The 18,230-nt window shown below is 46.7% G+C and overlaps 1 protein-coding gene across 2 annotated transcripts; it reads left to right on the top strand.

The window, feature by feature from the left end:
• Positions 1-137: 137 nt before the first annotated feature.
• EARS2 (glutamyl-tRNA synthetase 2, mitochondrial) lies at positions 138-12,570 on the top strand. 2 transcript variants are annotated; one of them, XR_005780494.1, is made up of 9 exons: positions 138-323; positions 1,406-1,561; positions 4,173-4,362; positions 5,809-6,281; positions 7,869-7,977; positions 8,219-8,357; positions 9,349-9,454; positions 10,136-10,271; positions 12,182-12,570. XR_005780494.1 is itself a non-coding variant. In XM_040440239.1 (9 exons), the coding sequence occupies exons 1-9, from the start codon at positions 158-160 to the stop codon at positions 12,263-12,265; spliced, it is 1,584 nt and encodes a 527-aa protein (XP_040296173.1). In that variant the 5' UTR covers positions 139-157; the 3' UTR covers positions 12,266-12,567. The 2 variants fall into 2 exon arrangements, 1 of the variants encoding a protein (XP_040296173.1); XM_040440239.1 differs by having other exon boundaries at positions 139-323; positions 9,349-9,479; positions 12,182-12,567.
• Positions 12,571-18,230: the final 5,660 nt, after the last annotated feature.

Here is an 18,230-nt window from a genome sequence, read left to right as displayed (position 1 = left end):
GCCAATCTTCCGGTATTTTGCCAACCAAAGGGCAATTGGACGCTAATCATTGCCGATGACGCCGCCATTTTGTTGAAGACTATGGTAATAGACTATAGCTGGGAACTCCGGTATAATGGCGCCTGTCATGAAGACATTTCAGGAACCTGGTTTGTGAATGCGGACAGTGGCCGGTGGAAGACAACTTTTGACAAGGGCAACATCTGGGGAGATGAGGCTGCTGTTAGGCAGGGTTCTCCTCTCAGCAGCCCGTCAGGGGACCAGGGGGTGTACTGGAGGGCCAGATAAGGAAATTCGGGTGCGATTTGCTCCGAGCCCCACAGGTAAATTTAAACTGCTGGACACAACCCAACTCTGCTATGTCAGAACAGCTCAGGCTGTACCATAAGACACCTCTGATCAACCTGTTGCTCGTGACATCTGCCCCCTCCACTACCTGGGAGCATATGGAGTAATATGACTGCAGGGTAACTGTCTTTTTTTTTTTTTGTAATATGTAGAGGCAGTGATGTTGATTATTTTTGTAATATGCTTTAATTACTGAAATCGTACATTTCTTCTAGAAAAACGGCTCTAAAGTGGCCCATTTTGAGCCTTAGCAACGCTCCTCTGTCTTCTGTTTACATAACTGTGGAGACGCGCTCAACACTGACTGTGTTATGTAAACACAAGACAGAGGAGCGTTGCTAAGGCCCCATTCACACGTCCGCAATTTGCGGAACGGAATTGCGGACTCATTCATTTTTATGGGGCAGCTCGATGTGCTGCCCGGATACGGAATTGCGGACCTGCACTTCCGGGTCCGCAATTCCGTTCCCCCCCCCAAAAAATAGAACATGTCCTATTCTTGTCCGCAATTGTGGACAAGAATAGGCATATTCTATTAGTGCCGGCGATGTGCGGTCCGCAAAATGAGGAACGCACATTGCCGGTGTCCATGTTTTGCGGATCCGCAAAACACATTACGGACGCGTGAATGGAGCCTTAGGCTCAAAATGGGCCACTTTAGAGCCGTTTTTCTAGAAAAATGATCAACATCTCTGCCTCTACATATTACACAAAAAAAAAAAAAAAAAGAATAGCAGTTACACTTAAAGAACTCACGCACACGGCCACGATCGGCCCAGGAAAGACTCTCCATGTGTCGGCCACATCTCCCAGGCCGACAGCGACCCCTGACCCGGACTGACGGTATTACAGTAATTTATGATACAGCCAGTCTCTGTCTGATGGCGGGGCTATTGATGTGTACTGATGTGATGCAGTACAGTACAATACCCCCACCATCCGATAGGAACGGACTGTATCATAATTTACTCTGATATGGTCAGTTCGGGTCAGGGAAGCCACGGTCGGCCCGTGGACCCAAAGAGTTTTGCTGATCCCCCATCTTGTGTCTCCTTAGGTTTTCTACACCTGGGTGGTCTGCGCACTGCACTCTACAATTACCTTTTCGCTAAACAACATGGAGGAGCTTTTATTCTGCGCCTTGAAGACACAGATAGAAGCCGCTTGGTTCCAGGAGCGGCGGATGGCATAGAAGATATGTTGGAGTGGGCAGGTAGACCCTCACATTTCAACCTTTTTATGTAAAAAAAAAAATATATATATATACATTGGACCCTCAAGATACATTATTTTCAGCATACAGCGATTTTTCCTAGGATATTGTAAGGTAAAACTAGACATACATGGCCCTTTCTCTGGTAAAACGCCTGTAGTGGTTGTTTATTAGCTCCTCTTTACAGTACAGTGCGGTACTACATGTCCCATACTGCCCTCGATCTGTGCCAGGATGAGCCGCTCCTTTGGACACCAGGTGAGGGCGTTTTTTCCTATTTTTCCTGGCACAATGTGTACCATACAGGACCCTGAAGAAGCTCCTGTGCTCATCCTAGAAAGTGATTTACAGCTTCCGGCAGCCGTTCCTGACTGTTATATGGAAGAACTTTCTTCACCTATCTTAGTTATCTGCTTACTTTTCTTAAATCTTCATTTCTCTTATCTCAGGATGACATTTTGGGGCTTTGGAACCAATTAGTAGTTCTCCATAGAGTTAAGAACTCAAGTTATAGTGTTTTCAACATGGCATCCCAGAACCAATTTAAGGGGTTTTCCGTCATTTTACTTCTTAAAGGGAACCTGTCACCGGGATTTTGTGTATAGAGCTGAGGACATGGGTTGCTAGATGGCCGCTAGCACATCCGCAATACCCAGTCCCCATAGCTCTGTGTGCTTTTATTGTGTAAAAAAAACCCGATTTTATACATATGCAAATTAACCTGAGATGAGTCCTGTCCCTGACTCATCTCACATACAGGACTCATCTCAGGTTAATTTGCATATGGATCAAATCAGTTTTTTTTTACACAATAAAAGCACACACAGCTATGGGGACTGGGTATTGCGGATGTGCTAGCGGCCATCTAGCAACCCATGTTCTCAGCTCTATACCCAAAATCCAGGTGACAGGTTCCCTTTAAAAGTCTCGGAGAACCCCTTTAATATTGTAACTTGAGGGACCACTGTATATACACTGCTCAAAAAAATAAAGGGAACACAAAAATAACACATCCTAGATCTGAATTAATTAAATATTCTTCTGAAATACTTTGTTCTTTACATAGTTGAATGTGCTGACAACAAAATCACACAAAAATTAAAAAAATGGAAATCAAATTTTTCAACCCATGGAGGTCTGGATTTGGAGTCACACTCAAAATTAAAGTGGAAAAACACACTACAGGCTGATCCAACTTTGATGTAATGTCCTTAAAACAAGTCAAAATGAGGCTCAGTAGTGTGTGTGGCCTTCACGTGCCTGTATGACCTCCCTACAACGCCTGTGCATGCTCCTGATGAGGTGGCGGACGGTCTGCTGAGGGATCTCCTCCCAGACCTGGACTAAAGCATCTGCCAACTCCTGGACAGTCTGTGGTGCAACGTGACGTTGGTGGATAGAGCGAGACATGATGTCCCAGATGTGCTCAATTGGATTCAGGTCTGGGGAACGGGCGGGCCAGTCCATAGCATCAATGCCTTCGTCTTGCAGGAACTGCTGACACACTCCAGCCACATGAGGTCTAGCATTGTCTTGCATTAGGAGGAACCCAGGGCCAACCGCACCAGCATATGGTCTCACAAGGGGTCTGAGGATCTCATCTCGGTACCTAATGGCAGTCAGGCTACCTCTGGCGAGCACATGGAGGGCTGTGCGGCCCTCCAAAGAAATGCCACCCCACACCATTACTGACCCAATGCCAAACCGGTCATGCTGGAGGATGTTGCAGGCAGTAGAACGTTCTCCACGGCATCTCAAGACTCTGTCACGTCTGTCACATGTGCTCAGTGTGAACCTGGTTTCATCTGTGAAGAGCACAGGGTGCCAGTGGCGAATTTGCCAATCTTGGTGTTCTCTGGCAAATGCCAAACGTCCTGCACGGTGTTGGGCTGTAAGCACAACCCTCACCTGTGGACGTCGGGCCTTCATATCACCCTCATGGAGTCTGTTTCTGACCGTTTGAGCAGACACATGCACATTTGTGGCCTGCTGGAGGTCATTTTGCAAGGCTCTGGCAATGCTCCTCCTGTTCCTCCTTGCACAAAGGCGGAGGTAGCGGTCCTGCTGCTGGGTTGTTGCCCTCCTACGGCCTCCTCCACGTCTCCTGATGTACTGGCCTGTCTCCTGGTAGCGCCTCCATGCTCTGGACACTACGCTGACAGACACAGCAAACCTTCTTGCCACAGCTCGCATTGATGTGCCATCCTGGATAAGCTGCACTACCTGAGCCACTTGTGTGGGTTGTAGACTCCGTCTCATGCTACCACTAGAGTGAAAGCACTGCCAGCATTCAAAAGTGACCAAAACATCAGCCAGGAAGCATAGGAACTAAGAAGTGGTCTGTGGTCACCACCTGCAGAACCACTCCTTTATTGGGGGTGTCTTGCTAATTGCCTATAATTTCCACCTGTTGTCTATCCCATTTGCACAACAGCATGTGACATTGATTGTCACTCAGTGTTGCTTCCTAAGTGGACAGTTTGATTTCACAGAAGTGTGATTGACTTGGAGTTACATTGTGTTGTTTAAGTGTTCCCTTTATTTTTTTGAGCAGTGTACAATCTTGGAGAAGATGTGGCTCACACTTGCACTGTAAATTTCTTCTCTCCAGGGATCCCACCAGATGAGAGTCCCCGGCGAGGAGGTCCTTACGGACCCTATGAACAGTCACAGCGGCTGAACTTATATCATGAGGTGGTGCAAGCATTGCTGGAAAGCCGAGCGGCTTACCGCTGCTTCTGTACTCCGCAAAGACTGGAGCTGATCAAAAAAGAAGCGCTGAGGAGTAGACAGACCCCCCGGTAAGATGGTGCTCTGTCTCCCAGAGCTCTGCCAGAACTTGCAGATGGTGTGCTCGACCATGGAAATCTAGTTAATTTTTTTTTTTATCTGTTTCCAGGAAAGCTGGGTGCCACCAAATGTGGCTGTCACTGCAACTTCAACAAGGGGTTGTAGCACTGTATTACCAAACTCTTGAATGGCATTGCTGCCTAGTTGTATGGAGTTCTTTTGCCATGCATATGCTTGGGTAGGCTGGGTGTCACCCCCTGTGGCAGCTATACTAAGTATCACCCAGCTTTCCTCTTGAACAGATACAACTTAAAGGGGTTGGTCCACAAACCACATTAATCATCTATCCACAGGACAGGTGATAAATGTATGATTTTCAGAGGTATGGCTGCTGCCCTGGCGTCTGTCATGAACCAAACATGAATGCTCAGTTCACTTTTGTGGGAGGTAATTAAGTGCTATACTTGGAAGTCCCAGTCCTCGTGCGCACTACCGCTCCATTAACCCCTGTTATCATGATCGTGGGGAACCCAGCAGTCGGACCCCTTCAGTCGTACATTTATCACCCCTTTAATGGCCTATATCTAGTGTTTGGTTCCTTGTTCACAATAGCTGAGACAGTTAGAGGGGCATTACAATCAGAGTTCGCCATAAGTGCCCAATTCCTATGAGTCCCTCCTGTGGGACCCTCACCTACGGGGAGAATGGGGGACGCTGACCTACATTCAGTGATCTCCGAGTGCTGCATTCTCCAGACACTTCACTTGGAGAGGTGTCCAGGCTCCGGAGAAATCCCGTTGCAGCAGCATTGTCAGCAGGCATCTCAGGCGGTTTGGAACATCCTACCTGCAGTGCTGTGTGTGCTGTTTCCAGACATGACCTGTGACATTGCACCCATTCACCTAAATGCTGCAGTGGATGACACTTTTCAATGTACTCACAAATCTTCTAGTGCTGCTGCCCACTGCTTGCCCCACTGCCGGTCCTCCGGGTTGTGGCAACCAGTAAGACCTCACTTGACCATAGCAGCCAGTCAGACACTGTGACTTTGCACTTTTTCTTTTTTTTTCCTCAACGTCCTACACAGTAAAGGGGATTTCCAGAATCTACCCAGGTCTTGGAAAACCCCTTTAAATGACAACTTTACATCACCTCACGCTCCAAATGTCACAGGCAGTTTGGCTGTTATCATAAGGGAAGCAGCCATGCCAATTGAATGTGGCACTCTTTGCAGGGGCTGTCTACCCTGTGCCCCCAATGCCGGGAGTCAGCAACCTCCAGCGCTCCAGCTGGGGTGAAACTACGGCTCCCAGCATGCACACTACCTTGGCTGTTCTCAGAAATATATAGAGCATGCTGGGTTTTGTAGTCTCACAACCGCTGGAGTTTCGGGGGTTGCTGATACCTGCCTTTGCAGTTAACCGCTTTATTTCCGTTTAACTTTTTCTTTCTTAAAGCTACGACAATCGCTGCAGACATCTTACCTCAAGCCAAGTGCAGGAGAAACTGTCAAAGAATTTGCCTTTTGTGGTCCGGTTCCAGTTGCCTAGTGGGGCTCATTCCTTCCAGGACTTGGTCTATGGCTGGACACACCACGATGTGGCGAGCGTGGAAGGAGACCCAGTGATCTTGAAGCAGGACGGCTTTCCCACTTATCACTTGGCTAATGTGGTGGATGACTACAAAATGGCTGTGAGCCACGTCCTGAGGGGAGAAGAGTGGCTGATCTCTACGACCAAACATCTGCTCCTGTACCGTGCCTTGGGCTGGCAACCTCCAGCATATGCTCACCTCCCGCTCCTGCTCAACAAAGATGGCAGCAAACTTTCCAAACGACAGGGGGATATATTTATCCAACACTTTGTGCAGAGAGGATACCTGCCGGACGCCCTGCTGGACATTATAACGAACTGCGGATCGGGATTCGCTGGTAAAGATGGAGAGCGAGACTTGTCCGTATGAGAAGAGGAGGGAGAATAAATAGTCAAGGGGTGAAGTGACTACATGCAAAGCCAGGGTAATCTTATTAACAAACATTTATCATGTATCCACAGGATCTGTGATAAGTGTATGACCCTTGGGGGATCTAACCCCTGGGACCCCCACCAATCACAAGAACAGGGAGTCCGAGCCTGCCATGTGAATGGCGCGGTGGTGCACATACATGTCCACCGCTCTCTGCAGATCTATGATACTATTGAGGGCCGCACTCTGCTATCCCCGACAGTCCCACATTGTGGTCACATGGCCTGTTTCTGTGATCGTGGGGGAACCAGTGGTTGGATATCACCTATGTGATAAATGTTGCTAATAAACCCCTTTAAAGAGGACCTGTCGCCTCTCCTGACATGGCTGTTTTAATAGGTACATGCATTCCCCATGTAATAACAATTCTGGAGCATCTGTTCTTATGGCTCTGTGTTTTGCCATTCCTTTATTATTCCTGCTAGAAGTTATGAATGTATGGCTAGCAGTCTGCAGTAAGGGTACAGAGGGGTGGTAACAAGTTGGGGGGTGTCCCTGCACAGTCTGACAATGGCAGCACTGATTGGATAGAGTCAGCTTGTGCAGGGACACCCCCCCAAACTGGTTACCACCCCTCTGTACCCTTACTGCAGACTGCTAGCAAAAATAGATGCTTCACAAATGCATGAAGCTATTAAAATAGGCATGTCAGGAGCGGTGAAAAGTCCTCTTTAATGAAGACCATAAACGCCTAATTATACAATTTAGCGGTTTCGTAGTTATGTCAGTAGTCTAGTTGTAGAGTCCATTCACTCCTTTCACTTACACTGGGGACGGACTGCACATGCGCTAGTTCTATCAGTCCCCAGTGTAAGTGAATGGAGGCCACAGATAGACAGAACCCTCCATCAGCAGCCAGCTAGCAGCTGAGCATGCCTTCATGTAAGGCTACTTTCACGCTGGCGTTTCTGGGTCCGCCTGTGAGATCCGTTTCAAGGCTCTCACAAGCGGCCCAAAACGGATCAGTTCAGCCCCAATACATTCTGAATGGATAAGGATCCGGTTCAGAATGCATCAATTTAGCTGCATTTGGTCTCTGTTGCGTTTTTTAGGCGGTCACTAAAACGCTGCTTGCGGCGTTTTGGTGTCCGCCTGACTATGCGGAGCCAAACGGATCCGTCCTGACTTACAATGTAAGTCAATGGGGACGGATACGTTTTTCACTGACACAATATGGTGCAATTGAAAACGGATCCGTCCCCCATTGACATTTTTTTTGAATGAATAATGCAAACTGATCCGTTATGAACGGATACAAGCGTTTGCAATATCGGTGCGGATCCGTCTGTGCAGATACAAGATGGATCCGCACCGAACGGCAGTGTGAAAGTAGCCTAAACATTCGGACCTCGGTGGCTATAGTTTAATAAGGCTTATTACTAGCTGCATGCATGTGCTGTTCCCTGCCCATGTGCTGCCAGTAATCTCCTTTAAATGGTCAGATTTGAATTGCACTGTGCAAAACTTAGCATTTGTTCTTCCTCCCGTCCAGGAAATCAGATCGGCAGAACTCTCCCCGCACTAATTCAGCAGTACAACCTGCAAAGCACCAGCACTCATTCTGCCCTCCTGGATCTGGAGAAACTTCCAGACTTCAACAGGTAAATGTACACAGACTATTCACTAGATCAGGGATCAGCAACCTCCTTCACTCCAGCTGCTGTGGAACTACAACTCCCAGCATGCGCATTTACTCGGCTGTTCTTGTAACTCCCATAGAGGTGAAAGGAGGATTCTGGGAGTCACAGTTTCTGAACAGCTGGAGTGCCGGAGGTTGCTGATCCCTGCATTAGATAGGGTCCCTGCGACTGCAGGAGCTTTAATATCTCCAATTCCTTGTAGGGTTCACCTCACGCGGTGGATTGAGGGTGCTGACACCCGGGCACAGTTGGTGGCACAGCTGCAGTCACTTCTGCAAGAGAAGCACAAGGATCTGACATTTGATGAAGAGTATATTGAGAGGATACTGGTGCTGAGGAAGGTATGTGGACTCTCAAATCATTGTATGGTATTCAGTTTCTCACTGTATGGACTCATTCACACAACCGTATGAATCAGTCCGCATCCGTGCAATTTTGCGGACCCATTCATTTCAATGGGGCCGCAAAAGATGCTTGCAGCACACCGCCTGCTGTCCGCATCCGTAGTTCAGTCCCGCGGCCCCGCAAAAATATAGAGCATGTTCTATTCTTGTCCACAGAATAGGCATTTTCTATGATAGCGGCGGCCATGTGTGGTCCGCAAATTGCGGAACGCATACGGGCCGGTATCCGTGTTTTGCGGCTCCGCAAAACACTACAGTCGTGTGAATGTAGCCTATATCTGCAGCGCCGTTCTTTTAATCCGGTATCTCCAGAACGTCCGATAATTCAGACCTGTAGTAGCTGTGGACAAGGCTGAGCAGCGAGAACCAGTTAGGAAACAACCAGTCGCATCTTATACGTTTTATTCCTGAAAATGTTACATTTCCATGGCTGGCTGATAATTTAGAATATCCGGTAATGTGGCACCTAAAGTATGTTGCTGTAGATGAAATGTATGTAATTCTTGGACTCTGCAGTATGGCGATCATTTCATAAGTGGGGGGCCTGGGCAGTGAGTGGGTCTCATATGAAGAAGATGCATTTCTCTTGTGAGCACCTTGCGTCCTTGGCTCACATCAGCGTATATCTCGACTTCAGAAAAATGGCTGTCCTTTACAGTCTACGGTCTATTTGTGCCTCCTCCTGGAGAGGCTGAGAGAAGCCAAAGCGACAGGACAGTCCGCAGAGCGGCGCGGACGCTTCCAGCTGCTCCACTTTCTTTCACACCTGTTTGGCGGCACCTTTGGAGCACTTGGCCATAGCAAGCAATGGAAATGGACACCGACTTGTTGCTTTGGCCAATGTTTCTTTTGCGTGACTTTTGACAATCTGCCCTGATCACCAGTTCATGGTGTTCTAAGGAATCTTTTCTGCCTTTTTATCTCCCAGGGGCATTTGAACCTGCTGACAGATCTACTGTCTCCAGATTACTCGTATCTGTGGGTCCGACCCTTCGTGCAGCTGGAAGATCTGAATCGCCTTTCAAGCGAAGCCAGTGCGATTGGGAGTCTGGTTGTGCAGTGAGTATTACTTTTAGCGTTCAGTTTGGTTTTAAAGGGCTTGTACCATGTTATTCGCCCACCTTATTAACTGATCAGTGGGAATCCGACAGTTGGGACCCCATTTTCCTGAGAACGGGTGCCCTGTACCTTCGGAAAATGAATGAAGCAGCAGGTCAGGCATGTGCCCTGCCACTCCAGTCATTCTCTAGGGGACTGCAAGGGCTGTACTGTGCTATCTTTGGCAGTCCCATAGAGAATGAATATCGTAGGGTTCATCAACCTTCAGCACACCAGCTGCTGTCAAACTACAACTCCCAGCATGCACACTTGCTCAGCTGTTCTTGTAACGCCCATAGAAGTGAATGGAGTTGAAGTTTCAGAACCGTTGGAGTGCCGTAGGTTGCTAATCCTTGGAACAGAGCAACAGATCATGTGATCAACCTGCGTCTCCATCCGGTTCTCAGGATGAGGGGATGCCAGAGGTCATACCACCACCGATCTGTTAGTTACTCCCTATTCTGTAGATGGAGAACTTCAATACTTGGTATAACCCCAAAAAATGCTACTTATATAGCAAACCAGCCTTGGGAATTCTTAAAACTTAATAGGGCACCTAGTGACGGGTTGTCTTCTAGATAATGATAAAGAAATCTGTGTTGCTCCTTTATTTTCAGGATTTTGCAGAACAGCCACCATGACACCAGCCTGGAAGTGTTAAGTAAAGAGCTGAGGAGTGACCTGAAGCGGCTGAAAGCCACAAACTACAGCACGGCCATGAAGCTTCTCCGACTGATGCTCAGCGGGCTTGAGGTGCAGTAAAAATCATTGCTGACAGTCACCAATCTATATGCCACAAATGTCTCACAAATGTCTCATACTCAGTGGGTCGGGTGCTGGAAAACTGTCTTATCGGAAGCGCCCATAGCAGCCAGCCAGCATTTATCTTTCTCAGGTTGCTATTTGCAACACAACCATAATTTTTCTGTAAGACAGTTGTCATACATTTTCTGACCAAGGTGCCCTGGATGTCATTGTCTGGTGAGCGAATCTTAGAGAGTCAAGCCCAATGGCAGCCGTAATTCAAATTGCATGATCGGAGAGATTTATTACGACTGGCACTTCATACACCAGCCTTAAAAGGTTATTCCTGCCTCATCCAGTCATGGGCGAGATTGAAATACCTGTCGTATGTGGTGGCCAGAGTTACGGAAACAGTCAAGCAGGTTATCCTACGCTGCCTCCATAACTCACATAGAAATGAATGGCTGAGATGAAAACCTGAGGGAAAAGCACCAAGGTTATTAAGAGGCAGGCAACTCACCCACTTTTTTCAAGCATAAAGGGGCACGAAATTTTAGCACAAATATGGTGTGCGCCAAACATCAATAGGATATGCAATTTATGTCTGTTAGGTGCGGGTCCCTCTCCTATCTTTAGAATGGGGTCACACCGTGGTCACAGTAGCCTCTACATTCACTTCTAATTTAGGAAGTCACATAGCAGCGAATGGAGAAAAGTGCGCATGTGCAGCTTGCTCTCCAGTCACTTCAGGGTCCCATTCTTGAAATAGGAACAAGTCCCAGAGGTGGGACCCTCACCTATCAGACATTCACGGATCCGACACCATTGATCATGCATTGTGTTTCATGCAGGATCCGCCTTGCTCTGCATCCCATGATGCACTCAAAAACACGGCTAGCATGGGAACGCAACCAATCGGAACGGAATGCATTCTGGTGCATTCAGTTCAGTTTTGTCCCCATTGACAATGAAGGGGACAAAACTGAAGCGCTTTCCTCCGGTATTGAGAGACTGAAAACTGTAATAATGAAGGGGAAAAAATTACATGAAAGATCTGACGACCTTTTCTGTTTTCTGTCAAGGGCACTATTGTCATAGAGAACTTGTGGAGATCCAAATCACCATTCACAGCAATGGTTTACATCCATACCTGGCTTGAACGGTGGCTGCTATGTGTGTATATATCTACATAGATGTTTTCGTGACAAAATCGGAACAGGAAGTCATCAGAATCTTTCATTAGTGCATCCTTGAGCTTTGTAATCCGGAGCAATCCTATCTCTACATGGAACATATATAGGTCTGCAGATATAGCTGAATACACAGAACATATATAGAATATGAAATTCTCTCCATTAGGCCTCTTTCACACGACCGTATGGCTTTTTCAGTGTTTTGCGGTCCGTTTTTCACGGATCCGTTGTTCCGTTTTTTGCTTCCGTTGTGTTTCCGTTTCTGTTCCGTTTTTCCGTTCTGTTTTTCCGTATGGCATATACAGTATACAGTAATTACATAGATAAAATTGGGCTGGGCATAACATTTTCAATAGATGGTTCAGCAAAAAACGGAACGGAAACGGAAGACATACGGATGCATTTCCGTATGTGTTCCGTTTTTTTTTGCGGACCCATTGACTTGAATGGAGCCACGGACCGTGATCTGCGGGCAATAATAGGACATGTTCTATGTTAAAACGGAAATACGGAAACGGAATGCATACGGAGTACATTCCGTTTTTTTTGCGGAACCATTGAAATGAATGGTTCCGTATACGGAACGCAAAAAACGGCCCGCAAAACGGAAAAAAAAAAACGGTCGTGTGAAAGAGGCCTTATTGTGTAATAGTGAATTTGTCAGAAGTGTTGATGTTCTGCTTGTGGATTACAACTCCCATTCTTCCCTCCTTTGTTTTTCTCTAGACAGGGCCAAGCGTTGCCGAGATGATGCTGTCGTTAGGACCCGAGGAGTCAATCATACGGTTGCAGAAAGCTCTGTCCAGCTGACGTTTGGAACCACCTGTCCTAAAGCTTTTCAGTCCTTGCAGAATCAGTGACTAGAACCATTGTACATATGTGCCTTCTTTTTTTTTTTTTTTTTTTATTCGGCTGTTCGCATTTGTCTGTATTGTAAAAATAAATAAATGTAAATATAAGCATTTAAAAAGCAACTTTTTCTTGGTGGGGGGGGGGGGGGGGCTCATTTAGATCTGAAGCTGGACATACATGTGCTGTGCTGGGTTTTCCAGAAAATATGACAAAATCTGCTATGGATCTTCTGCATGGAACCTCCACTGCAGATGTGAGCAAAGCTTTATTGTCGAGCCAGTTTATGTTATGTTCCATTTTACGCAATATATAAAGACTCCTGTACTCCACTTGAGTTTCAGTGCAAAGCTTTTATTTAGTGCGGTTCCAGTCAAGAACGTTTTCGGCTGAGAAGCCTTCTTCAGTGTAACTGGAGAGGCATACAAAGTGTCACAAATAAATATACAATAATCACAATAGGTATAGGATCAATTGTATAGTACATATAATGTCGCAAATGGGTGCGTAATAGACAAATATCAGATAGTATATCGAATATATTATATACAAAAGGAGGACGTGTCGATATGGCACGGGAAGAGAGCGTTAGCTGTCATCTGGGGATCCAGCAGGATCTTCATCGGAGTAGTCTGTGGTCAGTAGGTGGTTTGAGGTTGTGCGCTTTTCCCGTGGTGAGACGTTGTGGTGCTTCACCGGTTTTAAAGTTAGTTAATGGGTAACAGTAGGTGGGGTTAAGGAACACAATTGCAGAGTGGGACAGAGAATATGCTAACAATATTCTATGGACCGTATACTTTGGAATCAAAATTGAACGTAGTGTATACTAACAAAGCTTATATATCGTATACTGTGGAACAAAGATTACTCCATAAAAAGGGGTTAGACAGTCTAGCTAACTGCAGAGTCCGCTTAGGTAAGGATTTCACAACATATTAAGACAGGTTAGGTATGGATTGCACAACATATTTGAACAGGCTATTACCTCAATACAACTGTTTTTCCCTGACTTTCTGGCTGGGTTGTAGGCATTCTTTTATTACAGTGTTGGGATAGCCCCTGTTTAGGAAGCGTGTGGACATTTCGTCCAATCTCATTTCCTTAGTTGCCGTGTTGTCGACTATACGGGATATTCTTTGAAACTGCGATCGTGGGAGGGACTTCTTCATACTGGTGGGGTGGAAGCTGGAGTAATGTAATAGACTATTGCGGTCGGTCGGTTTAGTGTAGAGGTCAGTATGTAGAACGCCGTTGGGATCTTTGGAGACTATAGTGTCTAGAAAATTGACTGATGTACTGCTGTGGTGTAGGGTGAACTGAAGTTCAGGCCAGTTAGAATTTAAGTAGGTGAGGAGGTTTTGTAGTGATTCTGTCGTGCTGTTCCATATACAGAAGACATCATCTATATATCTTTTCCAGATCACTACATGTTGTTGGAATTCTGTATTCGTGTAAATATAGTCCTCCTCTAGCGTGGCCATATAGCAATTGGCGTATGGTGGTGCCATGTGTGCCCCCATTGCGGTCCCTTGTTTTTGAATGAAGAATGTGTCTTCAAACAAAAAGTAGTTTTGGGTAAGCACAATTTGGAGGAGGTCCATGCACAGTGATGAGATTTCAGGTTTGGTGCCCGTTGTCTCGAGTAATCTCTTAGTGGCAGCTAGGCCCTTGCTGTGCGTTATCGATGTGTAAAGGCTTACCACATCAAGGGTAGCCAGAATGGAGTCTGGTTGAACCTGTTTGATGTCCCTTATGAGATGCAAGAATGTGGATGTGTCAAGAAGGAATGACTTGGTGGTTTTAACTTTAGGTGTGAGGACCTTTTCCAGAAATTCAGAGAGGGGAGATAGAATGGAGTCAGAGGATGCGACTATGGGGCGTCCCGGGGGTTTGTTGAGTCGTTTGTGAACTTTGGGTAGTATGTACAGTACAGGTGTTATCGGGTGCTTTTTGGATAGGTAAGATATTGTTTCATTATCAATGGTGCCCTTGCCTAGATGGGTTGTCAGGACTTGTTGGATGTTATCCCTGATGGCTGAGATGGGATTACGTGATAGACGTTCATAAATGTTAGTGTCATTTAATTGTTTGTGGATTTCCGCGAGGTAGTCCCTCTTGTCCATAACCACCAAAGACCCGCCCTTATCGGCCGGCTTGATGGTTAAGTCCTTGTCCTTTTGAAGGCATAATAGGGCATTACGTTCATCTTGTGATAAATTAGATTGACATGAGAGTTTTCCCCTCTCAATGTCCCTCCTGAGGTTCCCCATATCCCTTGTAACCAGTGCAATAAAAGTTTCCACTGGGTGAGAATTCTTGGGGGGGTTGTAGGTGCTCTTCTGTTTAAGGCCCAAGTCCTTTGAGGAAATCAATGCTCTTCCCTCATCCACAGTGGTGTGGTGAGGGGGAGACCACTTGTCCTCTTTGCCGAAGTGGACCTTGAGCCGTAGGTTCCTGAAGAACCTATGGAGGTCCAATTCAGTCTGGAAAGTGTCAAATTTGTAGGAGGGACAGAAGGAGAGGCCCTTCTGAAGTACCTGTATTTGTGTAGGTGTCAGTGTTTTGGATGAAATGTTTATGACTAAAGATTGCAAGGATGTCTCCATTACCTGCGATCTGGTCGTCCTTCCGGTATATGCTCCAGCTGGATCTTGTCTCCCTCTACGACCACGGTTTCTTCGGGTTCCCGGAAAGGCGGGTGGGGGGTTTTCTGGTCTATAACGGCTGTCGCGGCTCGAGATGGAGGAGTCTGAAGAGGAGAGGTAGTCCCTTTGCTGTTCCAGGGGGGGGTGAGGATAGTTGTTCTGCCATTTATATACCCTGTTGGTGCGGTAGTCCTCGGCGTCCCTTTGGAATTTCTTCCGCTTCATGTTCCATTTTACGGTGGTCACACTGAGCTGGAACTAGAGGCAATGCCTGTGGAAGAAATCATGGGAACTATAGTCCTTCACCTTGGTAATCCCATCCACAGCAAGCCCTAGCAAAATAAAAACAACAGTGCTGCACAGAGCTTGGCAACATAGTCAAAATGAGAAGTGACTTTTTCTGAGCTATGGTGGCATCATCTGGTGAACATTCCAACAACGGGTACTTTATTATTATTATTATTTTTTGGCTGCTCTGAGAGCAACATCCTCTGAGCAGATAACAGTTTGATGTGCCCAAAAGGAGTATGAAGAGCCTCGGGTGGTTGCACCCCACACCTTGTGATAGACAGATCTCTGCAGTCAGTCCTTTTTCCATAGACTTGCATGCACACCGGCTGTACTATACGGGGTTGTATTGCAGCCACAAATCCTGTCCCTGGCAAGGGTTTAAAGACCTGAAATTACAGCACCATAGACCCGTGCTGGATGGGATTAGCAGCTGTAATATAACTCGTATAGTACGGCTGTGTGCATGAGTCCTAAAAGTTACAGTAATGGCAGAGCCAGCAGCTTGTAATAGTGGGCAATAAAAAACATTATACTTGCAGGGGTTTTTCTGTTAAGCTTGTCTTATTTGATCTTTCCTATTTGCTAGAGAGGGGGCAACCACTGTGGTAATAACGCACTCATTGTACATAACGAGAATAGACCATAAATATAATTAGCTGGATATTTTAGGGCTCTGCCTGCAATATCGGTCCCCCTATTTATCACTAGACTTACCGTAATTTGGTTGATCTGATTGGCTAGGCTGCTGTTCCAAATCTCCTCTGGTCCCTGCTGCTCTGCACTTCCTATCCGGGCTTGACGAGCTGAAAAAGCCAGGACAGACCCCGCTTAGTCCATCACTGGCTGAGGCACTAAGGCGAGCCACCTCAGACTTTAACAAATAGTTTGCAGCACCCAAAAATGTGTGCCTTAGCGGTCCCATCAACCAATATTTCCCTGTAGAGATAGGCGCTACCTGAAATTACAGCCATTTATATGGTAGGATTATTTTAAACATAATTACATTTTGGATCGACCTAGGTTGCAATATTTGGTATAAAAGTTAGATGGCTACAGAGGGGACGTCAAGTATCTAGACAAGGGAATTCCTCTGCTTTGGTTTTCCCCCTGCTTAAGGCCTCTTTCACACGGGTGTCCCGGAGCTGCTCCGGATGCGTCGCGTGTGCATTGCAGGGAAAACCGTGCGAGTAGGCACGCAATTTCAGTCAGTTTTGACTGCGATTGCATTCCGATGTTCAGTTTTTTCCGCTCGAGTGCAATGCGTTTTGCACACGCGTGAGAAAAAACTGAATGTGGTACCCAGACCCGAACCCGGACTTCTTCACTGAAGTTCGGGTTTGGGGTTAGGTGTTCTATTCATTTTATTATTTTCCCTTATAACATGGTAATAAGGGGAAATAATGGCATTCTTTATACAGAATGCTTAGTAAAATGTGGCTTGAGGGGTTAAAAAAATAATAATAATTAACTCACCTCCTCCTCTTGTTCGCGCAGCCGGCATCGTCTTCTTCTTTTAGGACCTGCAAAAGGACCTTTGATGACGTAATCGCGCTCACCACGTGGCCTAAGGCCCCTTTCACACGGGCTAGTTTTCCGCGCTGCTGCTCTTCTATCCTCACTGAATGAAGATAGAAGATTTCTATCTTCATTTAGCAGGACCTGCGCTGACGTCACCGCGTCATCAAAGGTCCTTTTGCAGGTCCTGAAAGAAGAAGAAAGAAGGCGATGCCGGCTGCGCGATCAAGTGGATGAGGTAAGTTAATTTTATTTTTTAACCCCTCAAGCCACATTTTAGTAAGCATTCGTTATTAAAGGGAATCTGTCATCAGGTTTGAGCATATTAAGCTGTTACCATTGCAATGTACAATAAACTACCTTCTTTCCAGCAAGGGTCTTCTTTCTTTTTTTCATGTTGTCATTTAGATAAAAAAAAACTTGCTTCATCCTTTCTTGCGCATGAAATCTCGCGCAGCCGCAGTATCGCCGACTGCCTGCGCCTGTCCGATCCTACGGCTCAGTGAGAAAGCCGGCATCAGGAGAGCGGCCTTCACTCAATGCGCCTGCGCCGAAGACAGAAGTGAACGGCGCAGGTGCGGGATTTCATCAGTGATGCTGCGAACCGTGACATCAATCAAGAGGAGCGGAGCGGGCACAACACTGGACCTGGGCGGGATAAAGCGTGAGTGGACGGAGCCTCTAGGCGCTGATTTTATGCCCACATAGCACCTAGAGGCTCATTAGCATATAATAAAAGTGCTTATTTTATCAGAACGGCTGCAGGGAGAAATGTAACAAACATACTGTTATGTAGTGCTGACAGTTCGGGTCTGGGTACCACATTTAGTTTTTTCTCACGTGCGTGCAAAACGCATTGCACTCGCGTGGAAAAAACTGAACATCGGAACGCAATCGCAGTCAAAACTGACTGCAATTGCGTGCCTACTCGCACGGTTTTCCCGCAATGCACACGCGACGCATCCGGAGCAAATCCGGGACACCCGTGTCAAAGGGGCCTAATACCTTAATCAGAGACATCTGAAGGAGGACAGAAAATGGCAGCTACTGATGGCCACAGAGGGACAGCTTTTGGGGTAATATCTTGTGTATATGGTTCTAAAGGGAAGGTATTTTTCCGCTATGGTGTTGCTGACCCCGCCTACTGGTATTGCTCCCCCTACAACATAAGGGCCACTTTTATTTTTTTCCCAGGGCCACTTTAATTTCCCAGTCCGCCCCCGCTGCTGCTCCATTACCTATGGGAGTTCTGGAGATAGCCGAGTACAGCGCTTAGCTATTTCTGGAACTGCCGTAGAGAAGAATGGGGCGGCAGCGTGCACGGGAGGCCCAAAGAGTACAGGTTACCCTTTCTCGTGATCGATGCAGGTCTAAGCGACTACTGCAGAACGAGTTTCTCGTGATCGGTGGGACCCCAGCGACTAATGTGGATTTGCTAACCAGGCAACGCCGTACAATAAGGCTAAATGCACACG

The sequence above is a fragment of the Bufo bufo genome, chromosome 7 (genome assembly GCF_905171765.1).
Source record: "Bufo bufo chromosome 7, aBufBuf1.1, whole genome shotgun sequence".
Lineage (NCBI taxonomy): Eukaryota > Metazoa > Chordata > Amphibia > Anura > Bufonidae > Bufo > Bufo bufo.
Note: the sequence above shows the minus strand (reverse complement) of the source record. Positions and strands in the feature narration are given on the sequence as shown.

Excerpts from the sequence above, each read along its gene's own strand:
- EARS2 (XM_040440239.1), top strand. The coding sequence starts at position 158 with ATGCGGACAGTGGCCGGTGGAAGACAACTTTTGACAAGGGCAACATCT. Across the intron at positions 324-1,405 it reads ATTTGCTCCGAGCCCCACAG|GTTTTCTACACCTGGGTGGT; the intron begins GTAAATTTAAAC and ends GTGTCTCCTTAG. Across the intron at positions 10,272-12,181 it reads TGATGCTCAGCGGGCTTGAG|ACAGGGCCAAGCGTTGCCGA; the intron begins GTGCAGTAAAAA and ends GTTTTTCTCTAG.